The sequence below is a fragment of the Mus pahari genome, chromosome 12 (assembly GCF_900095145.1).
Source record: "Mus pahari chromosome 12, PAHARI_EIJ_v1.1, whole genome shotgun sequence".
NCBI lineage: Eukaryota > Metazoa > Chordata > Mammalia > Rodentia > Muridae > Mus > Mus pahari.
Window position 1 is genome coordinate 7443449 of NC_034601.1, and position 24145 is coordinate 7467593.

Here is a 24145-nt window from a genome sequence, read left to right on the forward strand (position 1 = left end):
TTTTTTTTCGAAACAGGGTTTCTCTGTATAGCTCTGGCTGGCCTCAAACTCAGAAATCTGCCTGCCTCTGCCTCCCAAGTGCTGGGATTAAAGGCATTTGCCACCCCCACCCCCCGGCCTGACTTCTTTCAGTGATAAACAGTGATGTGGAAGTGTAAACCAAATAAATCCTTTCCTCCCCAAGTTGCTTTTGGTCATGGTGTTTCATTGCATCAATAGAAACCCTGACCATGATATACAGTGTACCTCTCCTCCTAAGGTGCATGATTCTGCTAGAGTTCATTTGGACCTCCTTACAGAGCATAGGGGATGTATTACTTACAGTGGTACAGGTCCTTCTTTCCTCATACCCAGGAGGCCAACCCTGGAAAACCTTTATCCAGCAGGGATGAGGGCTTCCCCATAGTCTCATAGATTGAGACTACATATAATGGCTACAGAGATTGAGCTCCCTTCTCTAGTTTTCCTCCACATGTAATTAAGGCAGAATAGCAAAGAGCAGGCAGGGAGAGGCTGAAGACTCAGGTGAGAGGCTGCTGGTGGTTGGCTAGCAGGACAGTGCTATTGGCACAAGGGTTAAAGGACTATCAAGATATGATGTCCAGAAGAAAAGGTGCCTGGACACTTGATTTATGACCAAAGGGATGTCTCAGGGCAGTTGAATAGTAGTCAATAAATAGCTCTTCATCAGTGAGACATCTAACCAATGAATGAAAGAATAAAATCTCAGCCCCCACACACATGATACTCAGCCAATTCTAACAGTCCTTATGGCTTTAGAATAAGCAAGGATTTCTTAAGCAGATTCAGCAGAAGCCAGTTGATATGATGAAAGATGAACTAGGTTGTGAACATGAACTACTCAATTCATCAAACGATGTCATTAGACGCTGGCAGGTAAACCTCAGAGTGGAGGAAGTTCACAGAGCCTGAGTCCCAGGAAGGAAGGGTTGAATCTATAGTGTATATGGAGCTCATGTAAATTACAAGAATGGCAACCCAAGAGAGAAATGGACCAGAGTTTTAAAGAACTTTATGAAAGAGGGTCTCTGGGTGGCAGACAGGCCTAAGAAACAGGATTCAACAGTATTTATTAGTCATCAGGAAATGACAAAGCCCCAAGGATAATAGGTGCTACATGATTTTCTTAAAATTTTATCACTTGGAACAGTGGTTTGTCTGGCTTCGTAAAACAAGGTGCAAAATACTTGTTTATTTATTTTTCCTATATCTGGTTAAGTTTGTACACAGTGGGCATTTTTTCTTCCTCAAGTATAATAATTAACTCATGAAGAGCCTGTGACCCCACCCCCCACCATGTCATTTATGATGTATTACTTCCAGCCATATGACTGCCTTTAGTCATAACATGGCCGGGTTGTCTTGGTGGCTTTCATTCTCAGCTGTGGGAAGGCCTGTTGATGGTTTCCGACCTGAGTGAAGCATTGCTGGGCCTGTGGTTTCTTTGTAGGAAGTGTCCCATCTCACTGGGTCTCACCTAGTTCTTTACTAGGTAGAGAGCTGTTCAGCTTTTCTCTTGTATTGTTTGGATGTTTGGTGAATCATAGTTGGAAGGGATGGATTTTTGAACAAAATAAAAATTAATTAAAAGTGTCTCGGAGCCGGGCCTGGTGGCGCAGGCCTTTAATCCCAGCATTTGGGAGGCAGAGGCAGGCGGATTTCTGAGTTCGAGGCCAGCCTGGTCTACCAAGTGAGTTCCAGGACAGCCAGGGCTACACAGAGAAACCCTGTCTCGAAAAACCAAAAAAAAAAAAAAAAAAGTGTCTCGGAAAGTTGCAAAAGCTTGGCCTGTAATGAATGGGCTGCACTAGCTGGTTCTTTAGTACCAGGCTGGGGAAGAAGCTCCGAGTCTGCCTGGCAGGCAGCTTTGGCGTTTTGCTGTTTGTGCTTGTCCTTGGGCAGGCCACAACAGGGTGACACACACAGTCAGTCATGCTGCAGACACTGTTGCTGACTAAACCACCTGTTAAAGCGTAATCCTCCAGAATGGTAGCCTCCGGGGTCAAGGACCTTCTAGTCTTGAAGCCAGACCTTGAAGCACTGCCTTGTCCTGCTCCTGCAGCCCGGCCGCTGGATGCACTTTCTGATTCTGTTTCTTGGTACATCATTCCCACACCTACACACTCCATTTTGTCAGTCTTAGTAAGATTTATTGCCCCACATCTGTTTTGCTTCAGTTCTGTTTCTGTCTCTCTGAGACCAGGTGTTGCTGGGTAGCCTTGGCAATCCTCAGACTCCATGTACCAAAGGCTGGCCTTGCACCTATGATCTTGTTTCCTTTGCCCCTGGAAATGTTGGGACTTTGGACATGGGCCATAACCTGACTCAGTTTGGGTTTTTGGAGAAAATTGCTGTCTATGCGCCTGATCTTCTGGCAGTGTTTTCTCAGGCACAGGTAATGGTTTTGAGCTCTTCTCTGGAGTAGCTCTTTTTAGATGTACCGCAGTCCTATGAAAGCCCACAGGGCAGAGTCCTTACTGTCCTGAGTTCCTTGCGATCGCATGACTGTCCTTCTCCGTGGTCTCCCAGATGCTTCCAGTGCATTCTGTATATTATGTAGCTTGGAGGATCTTTTTAAACATTCCCGCATGGTCTCTGGCCCCCTGGACATGAAGGGCTGACATTAGCGTCGGTCGGTCGGTCGGTCGGTTGGTCGGTCGGTAGGTCGGTAGGTCGGGACAGAGTGTGGGCTCCTTGCTGTACTTTAGAGGATCTGGTCCCTACCAGTGTTGCCTGTCTCTTTCCTCTGCGCCTGCTCCCAGGCTGCTCTGCGGCTGGCAGGTAGCACACTGACACTGCAGCACTTTGACTCCACAAAGGCCAGGCCAGACTCCTGCAAACTCCCCTCTTGTTGCTGCTCCTGCCTTGGGGCCTGAGTCTTCCCCATGGTTCAGCAGTGGAGGTGAGTGCTGAGCACTGTGAGGAATGGGTTTTTGCTACCACACACTAGCTTTCAATTGCCTACCGCTAGACGTGCTTGAATCCTTCACTTTTAAATTGTGTGGTTTTTGTTTTGTTTTGTTTTGTTTTGTGTGTGCTGACATTTGAACCTAGGCCTTGTATGTTAAATAAGAATATACCCTTATCTGTATTTTGAGCAGTATTTCTGAATTCTAATGTCCTGAAATTCTTTAGGTTTGGAACTACTTTCCCTACCCTTTTTTATCCTTTAAAATGTAACTAACATACAGTTACAGTTATATACTTCCTGAGAATAGCTAGTAGGGTTCTGAACCTTTAAAACCATGGCAAGGAACACAACATTTTCCCCTTCTCTTCCCTCCAACCTCTTCCATGTCCGTCTCCATTCTTCCTCTCAAATTTATGGCCTCTTCTTGTTTAATTATTATTACTGTTTCACACACACACACACACACACACACACACGTATATAAATATAATCCACTGAGTCTGTGTAGTGTTGCTTGTATGTATATGATTTCAGGGTTGACTCCTTGGTATATAACCAGTTGGGGGCTGGTCCCTGGGGAGAGTGACTGCACAGTGGTTAGCAGCCTGTCGATCTTTGTATGGATTCTTTCCCTTTCTGATGTACTGTGTTTGTTAGTGGTGCTGCTCTTGGGTCTTGTTTAGGCAGCCATTTTGTTATGGTAAAAATGTTTTTCCTGTCTTATTATCTTCTTTCCATCCCCCAGTCCTCCCCCAAATTTCTGATGGTTACTGCAGATGATGAACTTGACTGGTCCTGGAGTCACCCGGTGACGAGCCTCTGGGCATGCCTCTGGGATTTTCTTGCTGATATTAGATGAGCTAGATGCGCATCCCACTGTGCAGAGCACCTTTCTAAGAGCTTGGGGTAGACAATGAAAAGGAGGTGACTGAGGGAAGCAGCGCCCCTGCTTCTGCCCTAATCCTGATGGCTGCAGAGCAACCCCAACTGGGAGCCACAGTAAACCTTGCCTTCCTAAGTTTGTCACGCTGAGGACTGTGTCAAAATCAACATGTCAGGGCGTTTTATCATAGCAACAGGAAGAGTAGAAAACTCCGAAGCCTAAGCCTTGCCCCTGTGTAACTTTGTGAGGGCTGACACGGAGTTTGAGTGGGTGAGGTGCTTGCTGCATGAGCAGGAAGACCTGAGTTCAGATCCTGAGCATCCCCAAACAAGACTCTAGCATGGAGGAGGTGGAACAGGCAGATCCTACAGGCTAGCTAGCCAAGCCAGTCTAGCAGAAATGGTGACTCTGAGCTCAGTGAAAGAAAGACTGTTTCAGAAAATAAGGTGAAAGGCCCATGAGTTGGCTCAGCTGTGCAGGCCTCATAAGTTGGCATTAGTCTTATGTAACAGTGACTCCTTAAAAGAGAGAAGTGACTCCTGTGAGTTGTCCCCTGGCGTTCATACCCACATCGTACACAAATACACAATATAAGGTGCAGTTGAGGAAGACTCCTAATGTTTACTACTGACCTCCACAGGTGCACACCCAAGTGAGTGCACTCTCACACATGTGCATACAAAATACACAATTCAGGTAAAATAGGTGTAATAAAATATATTATCTTAACCATTGAAGGTCTGCAGCTTGGGGCTGGAGATGCAGCTCAGTGGTGTAGAATGCTTGTTGCTCTCACAGAGGACCAGATTGTTTCTTAGCACCTACATGGTTGCTCACAATCTGTAACTCCAGCTCCAGGGGATAAGACATCTCTTCTGACCTCCATGGGCACTTGGAGGCAAACCAGTAACACACTGGAAATAAGTCTAACAAAGGAGTCTATAGCTCAGTGGCATTAAATACTTCCATACCATGTTGATACTCCTAAACTGAAATGAGGTGCTCATTAAAATGCTAATTCTAAGTTCCAGCCTCCAACCCCAGCCCCTAGCAACCATTGCCAGCATTCTTCTCTGTCTCAGGGCACATGACTCCTGCAGGCACTTCATGGAAGTGAAATGTGTACAGTGCTCTTTTGTATCTGACTTCATTTACCACAGTGTCTTCCAGTTCACCCACCCTGCAATATGCCATCTCCCCCTTTTAAGGCTGAGTAATATTCTAGTATATAGATGAACATATTTTCTTTTACCTGATCAGCACTTGGGTTTCTTGTTGACTATTGTAATGTTGCTATGACCATGGGAAAATAAATATTTGTGCTTTTTTGCTTTTAGTTCTTTTAATATTTACTCAGAATTGGAATGGCTGGATGTCCTGGTAATCTTATATTTAATATAAAATTTTATTTTATTTATTTATTTGCATGCTGTATACATACACTATTGTGCATGTGGAGGTCAAAGGGCAGCTTGTGGGTGAGTTTTCTCCTTTTACCACATAGGTCCTGGGGGATCAAACTCAGGTCATCAGGCTTATGTGGCGAGTGCTTTTGCCTGTGGTGCCATCTCCCATCTCACTGACCTTTTTTAAAATAAAAAAATTACTTTGTGTAATTTTAAAATAAAAAAATTACTTTGTGTGTATGTGTGAATGTGTGTGTGAGTATATGTGTGTGAGTGTGTGTGTATGTGTGAGTGAGTGTATGAGTATATGTGTGTGAATGTGTGTAAGTGTGAATGTGAGTGTGAATGTGTGTGTGTGTGTGTGTGTGTGTGTGTGTGTGTGTGTGTATACTCTTTCCTCCACCTGGGGCCCAAGGTTGGAGCTCTGGCCTGCCATCAGGCCTGGCAGCAAGCACGTCTGCAGTCTCTGGCCTTGGTTTAACCCTTTGTTCTCAGTGCTGCCTCACTTTGCTGCCCACTCGGCAGTGCAGTGGCTTCAGGAGCTCCTCACCTTCAGGTGCTCAGTTCAGAGCCTTTCTGTAGTGGCTCTTGATCACCTTCAGCGCCACCTTCCTAGAGATTACATGAAAACCTCAGTGAGAGAGCACTCCACTCCACGTTCATTCCTCTCTTCTTATCAGGTCACCATCTTACTTCGTTGTGTGTCCACGTCATTTTCTTTGGTTTAAAAAAAAAAAAACAAAAACCCACGGGCTGGAGAGATGACTCACCAGTTAAGAGCACTGACTGCTCTTCCAAAGGTCCTGAGTTCAAATCCCAGCAACTACATGGTGGCTCACAGCCATCTGTAACAAGATCTGATGCCCTCTTCTAGAGTGTGTGAAGACAGCCACAGTATACTTACATATAATAAATAAGTAAATAAATCTTAAAAACAAAACAAAACAAACCCCCCCACACAATAACTAATAGCCATCCAAGTGTACGTTATAGCAGTGAATTAATTAGACCACTCTGGCTCCTGGCCGGGTCGCTCACAGGCTGCACCAGCCCAAGATCTCTGGGTTCTCAAGTGAAAGACACACATGCACACGCGTACGAGCGTGCCATCACATGCACACGAGCTGATTTTGATATGCCTTGACTAGCTCCTTGGTTGGACACTTCTAAACTTCCCTGCATCCCACTCTGGGATTCCTGGCTTAACATCTTCTAAATCTATATTTTATCTTTCCTGCCCTGTTACCTTCTGGGCAGCCCCCTCCCCCGACCCCCCCCCCCCCCCCCCTCCCCCGACCCCCTCCCCCGACCCCCATAGGCCACTTTCCCTTTCCATCTACATGGCTGGATGATTTTTCTCCTATAGTTCTTAAATCTGATCCCTCTGCCTCCGAGTTATGGTGAGTCTCTTGTTCTTCTCCTCTCTCTCTTGGTCCCTTGCCCATGCAATCTAAGGGTCCTGCCTCCATCCCCCTGCCCAGCCATTGGCTATATGTCAGTCAATCCTTTATTACCAATTGAAGCAAGCTGGGGGCAGGGGTCCTCAGGTCTGGCGGCGCAGCTTTTGGGAGCCAAATTAAGACAAAGCATTAGAACCAATTCCAACAGGGCATGACCTGCTATCTCCAAATGAACATGATGTGCTATCTCACTGTGGTTTTAATATATACTCCTTAGAAACTCCTCGTTTCTTTCCTTGACCTCCCTACCCAGTTCACCCTGACTGTGTCTCAGCAGTCCTGAACCCGACCTCTCTGAGGACTCCAGATGGTGTGCATGGCCTGCTCTCCAGCCTGCTGCTTTTCATGGAAGGGAAGTGGCCAGATCCGGGCTTACTGCTATAGCTTAGAAACTGTACATCATAGAGGTGACTGAGGTCTGTGTCAGAATCATGACTTCTGGCAAAGTGCTAATTTTCCTGGGAAGCTAACCCCAGCTTTCTTTCCCCATCCTTCAGTAAGATACTGACTTCTTGAGCCTTAGTGGGGATTTTTGAAAACGGTCCATTGCACTTAACTCAAAGCAGAGTTTATGTTTTGATTCTCTGAGTCCCCTTGGGCAATGATTTAATTTCTATAGAACACTGACTTCTGCGGAAGGTGCATGGGCCTTGGTTGCATGGGGAAGTCCGCTCTGTGTGTCTCTTCTCTCCGTGCGGTGCTTTCAGTTCCTTCTGGGGTTGCGTTGTTATTGTTATGAACTTGCAAATCTGCTTCTGGTGAAAGAGGCCTCGGAAGGATGTCTGCTGACCGTGTGGGGAGGGTACTGAACTGTGTCCAGGGTTACTCACACAGTGCTTACCAGTGGGAAAGAATGGCTGGCTTTATTTTTTTTAAAGATATATTTATTTATTTTATGCATGTGAGTACACGGCCTCTGTCTATAGACACATCAGAAGAGGGCATCGGATCCCATTACAGATGGTTGTGAGTCACCATGTGGTTGCTGGGAATTGAACTCAGATCCAGTGGAAAAGCAGTCAGTGCTCTTAACCACTGAGACATCTCTCCTGCACTCATGGCTGGCCTTACTGGGAGAGCTATTTGGATGCAGTTCCTCAACCCATGGGTCCTAGACTGTGAAGATGTCCATGGGGCCCTGGGGAGGGGCCTTAACATCTAGGTGGCATAGGGTCAATGCCAATGCAAGGGAAATGAATGCATGAGTGGGTTCCACTATGTTAAGTGCTGGGTGCTGAGGCAGGAGGATTGCTAGTTCAAATGATACCCTGCCTCTGTAAAGAGGAGTATACCTCAGTGGCATGGTGCTTGCCTAGCATGTGCCTGGTTCAATCCCTATACTGAGAAGCAGTCTGGTATAGTTAGACTAATGTCCCTTAGGGATGTTGTGACTGCTGGCTGTTTTAAAGGTATTTCCGATGTTTCATGAAGGCCCATATTTGATACCTGACTTGTTGACTTGTGGGGAGATTACCAGCTTGGAAGTTCCTCGGGTCCCTTACTCATCTCAGGATGAGTATGTCTCTTCAAAGATCAAGAACACATCTAAAAGAAGATGAGTCACAAGCTTTAGAAGCCCCGCTTTCTGGGGTTAGAGAGATGGTTAGGTGGGTCAGAGTGCTTGCTGTGCAAGCTTGAGAATCTGAGTTCAAATCTTTATCGTCTCCCTGTGTAAAAAGTTGGGTGTGGCTGTGCATGTGCCTCTCATGTTAGTACTGTGTTGGGCAGAAACCAAGCACTGCTGAGGCTTGGTGCTGGCTACCAGCCTTGCTTCAGGTTCAGAGAGAGACTCATCTCAAAGGACTGAGGTAGAGCGTGATGGAGCAGGACACCCTGTGTCCTCCTCTGGCATCTTTGTGTGTACATATGCCACACCTACATGTTCATCTACAAAACACATGTACCACTTACGTATTGCACATGCTAAAAATCACACACACAAACACACATACACACACACACACACACACACACACACACACACACTTCCTATACTGTTCAGCATGTCCCCAATCTTTCATAGCCATGAAAGGAGTGAAGAGTTGGGTGTGGTGGAAGATGCCAGGGTTGAAGCATTGCAGATGTTCAGGCAGAAATTTTGTAAGTCTGGGGCTGTTGAGATGGCTCAGACGCTAACACTGCCTGCTGTGCAAGCCCTGACCTGTGTTTGATTCCTGGGGTTCACAGTGTGGAAGAAGAGAACTGACTTCGTTTTGTTTGGTTAAGTTTTCGAGACAGGGTTTCTCTGCAGCTCTGGCTGTCCTGGAACTCGCTCTGTAGAACAGGCTGGCCTTGAACTCTTAGAGATCTATCTGCCTTACACACACACACACACACACACACACACACACACACACACACACAGAAACAGAGAGACAGAGAGAGATAGAGACAGAGAGAGAGACACAGAGAAAGACAAAGAGATAGACATGCATAGCAAAATGTAATAAAAATTAAAAATGGTTAAAATGGTGAATTTTATTGTGTGTTCATTTCATGGATTTATAAAAACAAGAGAGGATTAGGTTGATGGGCTTGACAGGCAGAGTTTTATTATTTGTGACTCATATTTAAACCACAGACCCTCTGCTCTAGATACATCCTTGTGGCTACCTGGAAGATGGTGGGGTAACAAAGCTGTGGTTCCCTTCTTGGGAGCCCTGCCTGCTGACCACCTGCTCGTTGGTTGGGCTTGAGCAGCAGTTTCCCCCCCAGCTCTTAGGCTTGAGAGCAGTGTGGATTGCCCTTGCCTCAGCGTAGTTGGCTGTGTTTGGCTCTGTGTGCTGGTTCCTAGTGTCAGATGTGCTCCCCTGAGTTTGCACTGTGGTATGCGCTCCTCTCCAGATACCCCAGGAATGGTGAAGCAGCCCCACTGCTCTTCTCTCCACTTCTGCTTCCTCGTGGTTTTCTGGGGTTGCTTATCCTTGCCTGATAAAAGAGTGACAGCTGGCTTTATCTGAGTCTTTCTTCATCTTCTGACTGTGACTGTGAAGCCCAGAGGTGTGACTGACCTTAGATGAAGTTAAGACTTTGGTCATTCAGAGCCTTGGAACCAATACCTAGCCTGTCCAATCACACGAGACAAAGGTGCCCTTTCTCCTTGTTTGCAAGGAGCCAGGTCCTCAGAGTTGGGTGATACATTGCTTAATTTTGTACAGTTGCTTTACCTTGCTTAGTTGCACCCCTTTAAATTTCTATAGGAGAGCTGCTGTTGTTTCCCCCGTACACTCAGGGGTATCAGTCCTGTGTAGGGGCTCATGAGATGATCAGAGAACAAACTCCATTTCATCACACTAGCTATGTTCTGGTTCAAGGGACAGATAGCCCTTTACCAAAGGACACTTTGGTCCTAGAGAGCCAGCATTTGAGCTGTGGCTGGCACTAATTGAGTCAACTTATATGCACATTTTACATGTTATTTCAGTGTGTGTGTGTGTGTGTGTGTGTGTGTGTGTGTGTGTTAGTTCATGTGTGTTCATGCACATACATGTGTTTGTGCAGGCCAGAGGTCAGGTCAGGTGTCTTCTTCAATTGCTTTGTGTCTCATTTGTTGAGAAAGACTCCTTCACTGAATCGAGAGCTCACTGATTGGGCTAGAATGGCTGACCAGCAGGCCACAGGATCCTCCTTTCTCTGATTTCCCAGACCTGGGATTACACGTGCACTATTGTACAAGGTGTTAAGTCAATGTCTTGTTGTGGAGCTCTGGCTGGCCTGGACTTTATATAGAGACCAGGTTAGCTTTGACTCACAGTGATCCACCTACATCTACCTTCTAAGTGCTGGTTAAAGGCATGTACCACCATGCCCAGCTGCACCTGGCTTCTTTACATGGGTGCTGGAGATCTGAACTCAAGTCTTCCTATTGTTCATCAAGCACTTTACCCACTGAGCCCATGCAAGGTATGAATTTTTGGCATTGCCAATGAAAGCCAAGGCTTGTTAGAAACTGCCAAAAGCTGGTTCTGTTAGTCAGCTACAAACAGGGTCTCCAGACAGCTCGCTTGAGCACCCCTTCCTGGCTCTGTTCTTGCTGGCAGTTACCTTTGGGTGCTCTGACATGCTTCTGGAACTTTCCCCACGTTTCAAAACAGATCGCTATAGATTTCAAAATTAAATTATAGGCGCTGCTTGCATTAAGAGGCAGGTGAGCTGTACTTTAAATAGACCACATTAATTCTGGAGTGGAGCCCTGCTGGGATAATTCTTATCATCAGTGGCATTGCTGACAGGCTTGAAGAGGATCCCCATGGTAAGCAATTTGCAAACTGGAAGGTGAAAACAGGCTTTACAGTAAAGTGTTCCTGGTATTCAAGGTCAGAGGGAGGTCACTGCCGAGTTTTGAGCAGAATGTGAGAGTTACTTGAAGGGGACTGTGCTTCCCAGAGTCCCTTGTGATGGTGTTTGAATGTATCTTTTCTTGGACATGAACAAATCTCTTGCATAGCAGATAGGGAAATGATGACAGGCCAAAAAAATAAAAATGACTCTACCTGAGTCCAGTTTGATGAACCAGTGAGTTTTTTGAGGTTACTCACAGAAGCATGGCAGGCTCAGGAGAAGCTGTATCATAGAAAGCCACTCCAGCATGGGTGATGACTCAACAAAGCTGCATCCCTGGGGCTTACTGTGCAACATTCAGGCAGCAGCTCCACCAGAGTCTCCTCTCCTCAGCAGGTGCTTGCTGCCTGTATCACTTTGGATGGGGCCTTGTGAATCTTGTAACTTTCATGAGCTTCCTAATCCTTGTAAGTCTTCAGAGTCTCTCTCCTTTCTAGACAGGATGGTTCAGTTTGTAGGAAAGAGCAGAGAGGCAGAGAAGAGTCCGTAGCCTCTTCTGTGTGGTTGTATAGTCCCAAGAGTTTTTGAGGGCTGAGAGTGAACTGCACTTTCTCTTTCTTCCTGAGAAGTTTGTTCTGAAACATAAAGTCAATGCAGCAGTTCAGTGGAGGGCTCTGGTTACCAAACCTGACAAGTTCAGTTTCTGGAACCCACATGTTGGAAGGAGAAAACTTACTCCTCCTGCAAGTTGTCCTCTTCTGTTTGCACACATGTGGTGGATACACACACACACACACACACACACACACACACAATAAAAGTTCAAAAACCTGGAAGGGTGGCTGGGTCCCCAAATACCTACACATTCATATATATACATTTAGGTGCTACTGGTACAGAAAGGGAAAGAGAAGGCTGCATAGCGCCTCCTCTTAGCACCGGGTATTGGTTATCTTGTGTCAGGCTGCCATTGTTGGACTCACTGTGGGCCTTGTGCTCAACACTCTCCCTGCTCTTTTCTCAGGTGACCCATAACCCCAGTCCACCTATTCTGTGCTCATGGAATAGGAATCTGAGGTTAGCATGTGCCTACCCAAGGCTATCTAACTGAGTGATCTCATCCCGTTTGTCCTGTGTGCTGGATTGAAGTTAAAGATGAATCCTTGTTCTCTCTCCTGGCTTGGCACTGCTCAGGGCTCACTGGAATGATGCAGCTAGCCTGAGTTGGTTAAACTGAAGTAGTAGAGTGAGCTTCTTAATCTAGGTGAGGCTTTTGGAGCTGTGAATATTTTCATTCTTCTGGAAGAAAACCTCAATGACTTCAATGTTCTCAGAAGGGTCTGCGAACCTGTTTGGCTCCTGGACTAAAAGCTGCATCTCAGGGCTGGAGGGATGGCTCAGTGATTAAGAGCACTTAATCAGGAAGCCACCAGAAATCACATTCAACATTCAGAAGACTGAACGAATAAGCAATAATACAAAATTGCTCCCAGGGCTTTGGAATCCAGGAAATGTTCATGATTTAGGAAAAACTGAATCAAGATACAGAATTGTATGTATGTATGCATGTATAAATACATGTATAATTATATACCATCTAATGTAGTTTTTTTGTTGTTGTTGTTGAGATGGGATGGGATCTTGCTATGTTGCCCAGGCTAACTTTGAACTTGGTTAGCTCAAACTCCACCCTTGCCTCAGTTGCCTGATTAGTCAGGGCTGCAGGTACATGGCATTACGTGTGGCTTAAAGATATCTCTGCTCATAGTCCTGGGATCTGCAGCTCCTAGGTCAGTGTCACTGGGCTATCCTGTCAGGGTGACAGTGGCAGGCTGGGAGCTGCAGCTCCTAGGTCAGAGTCACTGGGCTATCCTGTCAGGGTGACAGTGGCAGGCTGGGAGCTGCTTTACTACAGGGTAGTAGCTGCTCTCGCCTCTCCCTGCTCAGGCTGCTGGCATTCTTTGGAAGTGGCCACATCATTCTAATCTTTGCTTCCCTAGTCACCTGATCTCTCCCGTGGGTCAGTTTCTCTGCCTTCTCATGAAGACACATGTTGTGTCCACAGGAATTGCATCATCAGACTTGCCAAGAGCTCTTCACTGTGTCAGGCTACATTCACAGCTTTCAGGGATGAGGGTGTGGTTATGTTCGGGGACACAATTTAGCTGTCACAAATGTTGATTTTCATGTAAAAAAGGGTACAAAAAAAATACTGGCTGGAAAGTTTTGAAAATGTTAACTAAGGGTAGTGCTCTCAATTGATGAGGCCTATAAGAGAATAAAGCGTGAAGTTGATGATTTGGGCCCTGAAATTGGTGATATTAAAATCGTTCCATTGTATTCTGTACTTCCACCCCAGCAGCAACAAGGCATTTTTGAGCCACCACCTCAAAAAAACCAGAATGGAGCAATTGGGAGAAAGGATAACACCTATTCTGAAATTCTGCATTCTAATTTAGAATCAGTTGGATTACAGTTGAAAAAGCTTGGTATTGACAACTTGGTACATTTTGATTTTATGGACCCAGCAGCTCCTGAAACTCTGATGAAAACCCTAGAACTTTTGAATTATTTGCCTGCTTTAAATGATGATGGAGATCTGACTGAATTGGGATCCATGATGACAGAGTTCCCTTTAGATCCATAGCTCACTAAAATGGTTATTGCAAGTTGTGACTACAACTGTTCTAATGAGGTCCTATCTACTACTGCTACGTTGTCAGTCCCACAGTGTTTTGTTCTCCCCATGGAGGCCAAGGAAGCTGCAGATAAGGCCAAGATGAGATTTGCCCACATAGGTGGAGATCATCTGACATCTACCACGCTTTTCAACAAAATCATAAGCCTGTTCAGTGGTGTTATGACTTCATTAGCTACTGGTCCCTCATGTCTGCAGACAGTGTATGCCAGCAGCTATCAAGAATTATGGACAGATTTTATTTGCCTCATCGAAGTACTGATTTCACAAGCAGGGACTATTATATTAATATAAGAAAAGCTTTGGTTACTGGGTATTTTATGCAGGTGGCACATTTAGAACGAACAGGGCATTGCTTAACCAGGTGGTCCAGTTGCATCCCTCTCCTGTGCTTGATCATAAGCCAGAATGGGGGCTTTATAATGAGCATGTGCTGACAACAAAGAATGGTTGGTGAAAATTGCCCCCCAGTATTATGACATGAGCAGTTCCCCACAGTGTGAAGCAAAGAGATAGTTGGACCGCATTATTGCCAAATCAATCCAAGGAATATTCACAGTACTGAGTTCAATGCTTAGAACTGAAGTTATTCAGAGGACAGCTTTAAAAGATGAATGAAGTCAAGTTCAAGTTGTGCTCTTCATGTTGGTTCAATAATAGCCTTTATTTGAAAGCTTTTTAATTTTTCTTTACAGTAACCTATTCTGATTTCATTAAAAAAAAGAAAAAAAGAAAGAAAGAAAGAAAGAAAGAAAGAAAGAAAGAAAGAAAGAAAGAAAAGAAAAGAAAGAATGGTGGTCTCTGGGTGGAGGTTTGAGGCCCGTTCTGATTATGACTTTGTTCTGCGTTGTCTGTGCTAAGGAAGTAATGCCGTTTATAGCCCATAAAGTTACCTGGTGACCATGGCTGTGAAGACAGCAGCTTGCGGCAGGCTCCGTGACACACTGCTCCTTCTCTCCCCAGAGCCCGTGTTCTGGGTCTACGTGAAGGAGGTCCTCAATAAGCACGAGCTGCAGCGCTTCTACTCCCTGCACCACATCACCGCCGACGTTGGCCGAGGCCGGGCCTGGCTGCGCTGCGCCCTAAATGAGCATTCCCTCGAGCGCTACCTGCACATGCTGCTGGCTGACCGTGCCAGGCTCAGGTACCCAGCAGGCCGGCCCTCGTCTCCCAGCCAGGGGAGAAGGGGCTTCCCCACTGCAGCCCTGCTAGCCACTCCTTTGTAGGAGGACAAACGCCACGAGGATTAGAAGGGACCCCGTGTGGCACCTGTAGCCAGCATTCCATCAGTACTTGCTCTGCTCAAGGCTTGGCTACAGCAGCTGTTGCCATAGGACACAGACTGCTCCTCACTCTGATGGAGTTTTAATTTGGGATTCTTTTTTTTTAACCTCTTTTTTTTTTTTAAATTTACATTTCAAATGTTATCCCCTTTCTGTTTTTCCCCCCTTCCCAGAAACCCCCTATCCCATCCTCCCTTCTCCTGCTTCTATGAGGGTTTCCTCTAACCATTCACCCACTCCTACCTTCCCACTCTCCAATCCCCTACACTGGGGCATCTATCGAGCCTTCATAGGACCAAGGACCTCTCTTCCCATTGATGCATGACAAGGCCATCCCTTGCTACATATGTGGCTGGAGCCATGTGTACTCTTTGGTTGGTGGTTTTGCCCCTGGGAGTTCTGGGGCGTCTGATTGGTTGATAATTGTTCTTCCTATGGGGTTGCAACCCCTTCGACTCCTTCAGTCCTTTCTCTAACTCTTCTATTGGGGACCCCGTGCTCAGTCCAATGGTTGGCTGCAAAATTTGGAATTCTTTAGTGTACTCAATCCCAAACTGACCAAAAGATATGGAAACTTAGTTTATTCTTTTGTTTACTTTGAGACAAGTTTTCACATGTAGTCCAGGCTAGCCTGGAACTCACTGTTATAGCCCAGGCTAGCCTGATTCTCTAGTGCTAGAATTAAAGGCCTGTATGACTAGGTCTGCTCAGAATATGAGACATCAGGGAAGGTGTGCTTTGTTTTTATTAAATGCGTTTATTTATTTATTTATTTATTTATTTTATCATGTGCCATTTTCTTTTTTTTCTTAAGCATAAAGTTTACTTGGGTCTGCTTGTGTTGTAGTAAGCAGTACTTGAGATGCCTCACGGGCCACTTTTATTTTTTTCATGTTGTTACCTGCCTGTGAGGATGGTAGACTAAGACAGTTTATGTCACCTGATGACCCCAAGGATCAGTCCTCTCTGGGGCCTTGAGTAACTTCCATGTTAGCAGGGCCTGGACTTGACACTCAGATTCTGTTAATGCAGGAAGCTGGCTTCCCAGCCTTGCCACAGACCCTGACTCCATCCCGCCAGGTTTCTGCAGGCTCGGGTTTCCCTTTCTGCTTCTGTGGTCCCCACTGCGTCCCTCTCCCAACAACTGCTTCTCAGCTTTATTTTTTTCTTACTGGAAATCTGACTCATGCTGGACCGAGGCTCCATCCTGTGCTGCCCCCATTGCCCTGTGATGTAAATCTACCAGTGATTCTGTGGGGGCTCTAGGATTGCTCTGAAAAACACCAGGGTCACTGAGATGAATCTTGCTGGCCACACAGACAGGTAACTCAGGATTCAGCTCCCAGATCCCATGAATCCTATGGTGAAAGGAGAGAGAATTGACTCCTGAAAAGTTTCTATGGACCCCTACATGTGTGCCCAATTCACACACATCCTGCATACACATATGTATACAATAATAAAAATAAAATTAAAGTCGGGCAGTGGTGGTGCATGCCTTTAATCCCAGCACTTGGGAGGCAGAGGCAGGCAGATTTCTGAGTCTGGTCAGTTCCAGGACAGCCAGAGCTACCTGGAGAAACCCTGTCTCAAAAAACCAAAAGAAAAAAAATAAAATTAAAATAACAAAGAAGAAGACAATTAAAACCAACAGTAACTACAATCTACATAAAAAGAACCAGCACAATGGTGCAAGTCCCAGTGAAGAGGAGGCAGAGACAGGCGGATCCCTGGGGAATCACTGGCCACCCAGCCTAGCCTACTTGGTGATCTCTAGGCCAATGAAAGACCCTGTCTCAAAGAAAGTGAATAATGGATCCTGTGGGATTACACTGGAGGTTGTTCTCTGACCTCTATATGTAAGCACATTCATGGAAACACACACACACACACTCACACACAGACACACACATACACATTCACTCACACACTCATACTCTCACACACACTCACATACATACTCTCTCACACACATTCATACACATTCTCTCTCACACACACTCTTACACATATTCTCCCTCCCAGTCACACATAGACTTTCTCTCTCACACATACTCACGCATACTTTCTTATACACATAACACTCATACATACGCTCTCTCACACACACTTTCACACACATTCTCTCTCTCATATACACTCTCACACATTCTCTTTCTCATACACACTCTCTCACACATTCTTTCTCACATACACACACTCTCACATTCTCTCTCTCACACATACTCTTACATACTCTCTCCCCACACACTCACAGACTTTCTCACACGCATTCACACATACTCTATTGTACACATAACACTCTCTCATACATACAATCTCTCTCACACACACTCTGTCTCTCACACACACTCTCTCACATACACACTCTCACACATTCTTTCTCTCACACACACTCTTACATACATTCTCTTTCACATACACACACTTTCCCATACACTCACATAACACTCTCATACATATACTCTCTTACACATACAGACACACACTCTCACATACATACTCTTTCACAATTTCTCTCTCACCACACTCTCTTACATAATTCTCTTTCACATATACACACTCTCTTACACACACTTTCTCACCTACATTCTCTCACGTAGTCTCTTGCTCACACACACACACTCTTATACACACACTTTCTCACATATACTTACACACTCTCACACTCACACACACTCTCCTACACACTCTCTCATACACATTCTTTTTTTTTTTTTGAGACAGGGTTTCTCTGTATAGCCCTGGCTGTCCTAGAACTCACTCTGTAGACCAGGCTGGCCTCGAACTCAGAAATCCGCCTGCCTCTGCCTCCCGAGTGCTGCGATTAAAGGCGTGTGCCACCACGCCCGGCTCTCATACACATTCTATCCCACACATCCACACACACTCTCATACACACACTCTCACACACATACACTTTTCTACACACACTCACACACACTTTCATATACATTTTCTTTCTCACACATACTTATACACACTCTCATGAACACACACACACTCACACTCTCATACACACACACACTTTCTCACACACACTCTTACACACTTTCTCTCTCACACACACACCACACACACATTCTCTCTCTCACACACATACTTCAGATTGATTTACATGCTAGTTCAGGTTTTTAGTTGATCCAGTTCGCTGTGGACTTGAATGTGACAAGGTATGTTATCTTCCTGCCACCTGCCCTCTCCTGTCTTCAGTCATGTCAGCATCTACTTTTCTCCATCTCTTGCTAAACTGCAGGCCACTCAGCACCGAACTGACATTATTGAAGCTGCACTTACAGTTTTGTTACCTAACATTGAAGAGTCTGGTGGTTTATTTCCTAACAGTGTCATATAAAGTGCTTAGAAATTAGACTGGGGGTGGTGGTAGCTGGAGAGATGGCTCAGTGGGTTAAGAGCACTGACTGCTCTTCCAAAGGTCCTGAGTTCAAATGCTAGCAACCACATGGTGGCTCACAACCACCTATAATGAGATCTGATGCCTTCTTCTGGCATGTCTGAAGACAGCTACAGTGTACTTATGTATAATAATAAATGTTTGGGCCAGAGTGAGCAGAGTTGACTGGAGCAAGTGGGGCCAAACAGATTGAGCAGAGGTCCTAAAACAAATTCAGTTCCCAACAACCACATGAAGGCTCACAACCATCTTTACAGCTACAATGTGTACTCATATACATAAAATAAGTAAATAAATCTTTAAAAAAAAGAAATTAGACTTGGGAGATCTGCTTTTAAGCCTTGCTATACTGTTGATTGTCTAGATTGCCTTAGGTACCTGTAGGCTTCCCTGACCATCCCCAGCTGCTCCTGAAATTCACAGGAGCCCTTTAACCTCCCAGCTTTTTCCATGACTAACTTGGAGTGCGGGTTTGTAGCCCAGCTGTTATTGTAAGTGCATACCCCATTGATGGAGCTCTGAAGCTCTGTAATTGCTTCTGAAATGATCTTTTCTTGCATTAGCCAACCAGGTGAACCCTGTTGTGGGCCTGAACTTCCTGTCTATCTCAGGGTGCCTTGTTGAATGAAGTCCATCCCTCTGTTCTCTTCAACTCTGCTTCTTTATAAACATATCTGCACATGTCTATTTTAGATCTCTAAAGCTCGGGGTCTCAGGGGACTTAGAAGGAAGTCAGGGTCTGTGCATTCAGACCTTCGTTTCTAGTGAGAAGCAGAGAGAGACCAAATAGGCGTGGTGTTTGTTAGGGACCCAGGTAATGCATCATTGGCCAGTGAGTGAGTGCTGAGAAGTACCTTTCTGTAAGAGCTGTCCCGTCTCTTTTTGCTTTTGCAGCACATTCTATGAAGATTGGTCTTTTGTGATGGATGAAGAAAGGTCCAGCATGCTCCCTACCATGGCAGCTGGTAAGCCTGGTTGAGGCCAGGGGTAATGAGTCCTGAGGAGCTTGGTGAGCCGAGAGCTCCTGGGAGCAGATGCCGTGATGCACTGAGTCCTCTTACTGTTGTGTTGCTTTTTATGTTGGGCCAATTTCTCTAGCCTGACACTGTGCCTCTGACACTGTGCGGATGATGCACTTAGTTGAAGAGTGTGGCTTGTGGCCTGGCAGGTGAGCTGTAAAGAGCTGGGGATTGGCTGACTGCCTTACCCATGGTTTTGCTGCATGTCAGCTGAATTCTGTCAGCTCTGTTACCTCTTCCCTTCTCCTCTGTGAGGTGAGAACACTGTTAGCTTTGCAGGAACCTTTTTGGGGCTTTAAGAGAGCCACAGAAGATGAAAGGCCTCATATGTGGCTTATCAGTACGAAGCAAGGCCCTGGATGGCTGTGACTGTGGCCTGAGAAATCGCCTTACACTCTTTCTTCTAAAACCTGACATTGAGCCTGCATCGAGGGCCATGTTAGGCTCATCTAGAGATGAGAGAGTCAGGTTTTGGCTGTGGTTTTTCTTTATAGGCTGTAGATGGCCAGTGTCAGTTTTGGCTACAGGAACTGTCATGACTTGTTTGGTGCACACTGAGCTCTTGATGAGGTGTTGGTAGGGAAAGCCTTCAGTACTCAGAATCCTGAGAGGGTTACCTTTGCCACAATTGCACAGACAATGAAACTAGAACCCAGGGAGATGACAAGCTGCTTAACCAAGGTCTCAGAGCTGCTAAATGGCTTTCTGTGCCTCAGCCCAGGCAAGCCTCTCTCCAGAACGCCCACCACCAGCTTCTCCTAGGTGACTCTTGTTGGCTGTCTTCCTGACTGTGCTCACATGAACTTCTACCTAGCAATGCACGTTCGGATGGCTTTATAGATGCTGAAGAGGGGTACTTGTCCTCTGTGTCCTTTGTAGACTGTCTTTTTGCTGTGACCACATGACAGCAAGTACTGCAATGTCCCCTCCCCACTTTTTTGACAGGTCTGAACTCCATACTCTTTGCAATTAACATTGACAATAAGGATTTGAATGGGCAGAGCAAATTTGCTCCCACTGTCTCTGACCTCTTAAAGGAGTCAACGCAGAATGTGACATCTTTGCTGAAGGAGTCCACACAGGGCATGAGCAGCCTTCTCAGGGAGATCACAGCGTCCTCTGCTGTCTCCATTCTCATCAAGCCGGAGCAGGAGACTGACCCTCTGCCTGTCATATCCAAGAACGTTCATGTTGGTAAGCCAGAAGGGGCCCTGGAGGAGGCACAGTAGGGCCACTGAAAAGGAAATGAGAGTGGTGCTGAGAGGAACCCCTGATGTTGTCACTCCCTGGGGAGCAAAATCTGTGTGTCTGTTTGGTTTTTTATTTTGTTTTATTTTTTTTTTTAATCATCTTTCACTGTGAGAAGAACCTGACAGGAAGGGTAGAGAAGTCCACCCGGGGTGCCAGGTGGGTCATCTCCCACCACTTCTCTCCTTTCTTTCCTGAGTTTTTATGATCAGTAGTGAGCCGAAGCTCTGCTAGAGTCTTGTTAGTCTTCTGGGGTTGGGCAGGGGTGATATTTTAAAACAAAAAGGCACAAGCAGCCTTTGTGGTGTACTGAATGCCAGCACAGGATGCTTCAGAGAGAATGCTTGGGGCTTGTCTGTGTTGGGAGGACGCTCTTTCCGTAGTGGCCTAAGAGAACAGGGCAGCTCTGAGCAGAAGGGGAAAGTGGTTCAGCTGAGACGGTTACCAGACGTCGATGACACCCCTAGAGCATTTGGAGTTGTTAGCGAGTTGCTATTAGGAGAAACCAAAACTTGGGCGTTAAATACCAACCCCTGTCATTCCAGATCCAATAAGACAGTAATTAATCATGTCCATCCCTTTGAAAACAATTTTAAAAAGTGTGTATCCTAAGTTCGTTTTACTTTTTATTTTTGAGACAAGGTCTTATCATATTGTTAGGGTGGCTTTGAACTGACTCCAAAGCCCAGGCTGGTCTTGAACTTGGATCTTTCTAGCTCCAGAGCAGTAGGATCACAACCTGACCAAGCAGCCCAACTTTTGGAATTCTATTTTATCTCTCTGTTTCTATCTGTCTGTCATCTTTGTTTTTTTTTTTTTTTTTTTTTTTTTTAGATTTGTTTATTTATTATATGTGAGTACACTGTAGCTGTCTTCAGACACTCTGGAAGAGGGCGTTAGATCTTGTTACGGATGGTTGTGAGCCACCATGTGGTTGCTGGGATTTGAACTCAGGACCTTCAGAAAAGCAGTCAGTGCTCTTAACCGCTGAGCCATCTCACCAGCCCCGTCTGTCATCTTTGTGTATGTGTGTTTATTTATATATAGTGTGTGTGAAGGACAGAGTCAGTGTGGGCCATCTTCCTCTTTGGCTGTACACTTTGTTTTGTTTTGAGACAGAATCTCTGTCTAGACTGGCTGGCCATGGAGCTCCAGGGATCTGCCTGTGTCGCCTGTGTCTGCCCTTCCAGGGCTGGAGTTACAGGTGTCCACCTCCATGCCCAGCTTCCCCAAGGGCTGGGTCCAACTCCAGTCCTTCTGCATGTGCAGCCAGCACTTTACCTACTGAGCACCCACCCACACACACCCCTGAAGAGGATTCACAGTCCATTCCCCAGCAGGCACCAATTGCCTCTAATCCCCTCCTCCACAGTGCTGGAATGTTGACAGGCTTAGTCTTAAGCAGGTAAACACTGACAGGAGAACCATGTCAAGTCCAGCGGGCATCATTGTACAGTGTTCCTCCCTGCCTTCTGCCTTTTACATCATTTCTGCTTTATTATCTATGGCATCCCCTGAGCGGTGGGCGTGGGGGTGAGGATGGGGGTGGGGTGGGGTGGGGTTGGTACAGGCTGAGCACTCAAAGTGGCTCATTCTCAGCACTCTGATCGATTACATTAAATGCTGCTCAGCATAAAAAGAAAGTTCTCTAAATATCACTAACCTCTGGGTATAAACATAAATATTTAGAGGGATATTTGACAACTTGAGCTTTAGCACAATAATGTTCAGTCTCCAGTGACTCTGACTCCCCAGCCTTCACTGCTTTTCTAGAGGACCTGAGTTTGGCTCTTAGTACCCACATTTCACAACTGCCTAACTCTAACTCCAAGGGATATGACACCCTCTTTTAACTTCTGTTGGTATATATATATGTATATATGTACACCCGTGCATAAACACTCCTACCTTTAAAAAGAGTTGTTTATTTATTAAAAAAAAAAAAACTAAAAAATACCCAGCAGTAGTGGCCAACATAAAACAAACTCAGTGGGGTTATTTTTTAAATCTTATATTGCCATTTGTGTATATATTATGTTTTTTTAAATTTTTTTTGCCTTTATGGGTTTCCTGTGTGTGTGAATGTGTATGTCTCTGCATCTGTATGTGTTTCTTGTTCTTATTCTTTGACTCCTCTTTTTCTATTTGTTTTGTCTTATTCTGATTAGTTTTATCTTCTTTTATTATTATATGCCTGTTTGCTTTCAAACAGAGAGAAAGAAAGGGTGTGGAGGATCTGGGAGGAGCTAGGGACATTATAACCAGGGTATATTGTATGGGAAAAAAATCTATTTAGAAAAACCCTAAAACCCCCACAGAATCTGATTTAGTTTTGGTTTATTCTTGGTGTAACAGTAGGCTTTGCTGCCCCGTGGGAGTAAGACTTGGCCTTCCTCTGTCTCTTACCGCAGCTGTTCTTTTGCCAGATACCCGATGTAAAAGGGAGCGTAGACGGAGGAAGAAGGTGACCAACATTGTGTCTTTTGATGATGATGAGGAGGAGCAGGGTACTGGGGACACTTTAAAAAAGATGCCTGGGACTGCAGAAAGCTCAGAGGAGAACTCTGACCGGTCCTCCGTCAACATCATGGCAGCCTTTGAAGGCCCCTTTGGGCCAAATTCCAACGGGAGCCAGAGCAGCAGCTCGTGGAAAATTGATTCTGCATCTTTGAATGGGGAGTTGGGCTACCAGAAGCTTGATGTGAAGAGCATTGATGACGATGTGGATGAGAACGAGGAGGATGTGTACAGGAGCCCGTTAGGAAGGGGGCACATCGGCCATGCGGAGTCACCAGACAGGTGAGTTCTGCTTGAGTTCTCAACGAGGGACTTATATGATTATGTGGCCAGGAGGCTGTTTTCTATGGAAGCGAGTAGAATGAGTGAGTTTTGGGGCTGGGGAAGTGGCTCCGTTGGTCATGCTGTGCAAGCCTGATGACGACCTAAGCATGATCCTCAGCATCCCAGCTGCATGTAGCAGAGCAGCACCTGTTATCCCGCCACTCCAGGGAGAGATGGGAGGCGGGTACCACTGCACACTTCAAGTCACCATGCACACACATCATATACGTAAATATAGTGCAAGGGTTGGATTTCTTTGGGAGCACTTTTCATTCTTTAGATCTTTTCGACCTTGCCCTGATGAGAATTAAGGAAATGGAGTCTATGTTCATGGATTTAATATAAAATTAGCATCATAATGTATACTTGTAATTTTTGCTTGAATGTAAGGCTTTGGCTTTCACAGATGGGTTTTCCTGTGTTTCTAACCTGTCACAAGCTCACAAGGAAAGTGGTCTTGGCCTGGAGAGGTATCATTGATTAGATCTGCAGAGCCTAAGACATTAGTTCCCAACCTTCCTAACACTGTGACCCTTTAACAGAACTCCTCACACTGTGCTGATCCCAACCATAAACTTATTTTCATTAAGACTTCCTAAATGTAATTTTGCTCTTGATATGAACTATAATGTAAGTGTCTGTGTTTTCTGATGGTCTTAGATGACCTCTGTAAAAGTGT

The 24145-nt window shown here is 45.5% G+C and overlaps 1 protein-coding gene across 2 annotated transcripts in view; it reads left to right on the forward strand.

Moving 5' to 3' along the window:
- Snx29 (sorting nexin 29) overlaps nucleotides 1–24145 on the forward strand; it is a 416575-nt gene that overhangs the window by 43189 nt on the left and 349241 nt on the right. For both annotated transcript variants that reach the window (XM_029544359.1, XM_021209353.2), the window contains exons 5-8: nucleotides 14624–14804; nucleotides 19253–19323; nucleotides 20323–20571; nucleotides 23052–23424. In XM_029544359.1, coding sequence (XP_029400219.1) covers nucleotides 14624–14804; nucleotides 19253–19323; nucleotides 20323–20571; nucleotides 23052–23424 — 874 coding nt within the window. The remainder of the gene's footprint in view (nucleotides 1–14623; nucleotides 14805–19252; nucleotides 19324–20322; nucleotides 20572–23051; nucleotides 23425–24145) is intronic.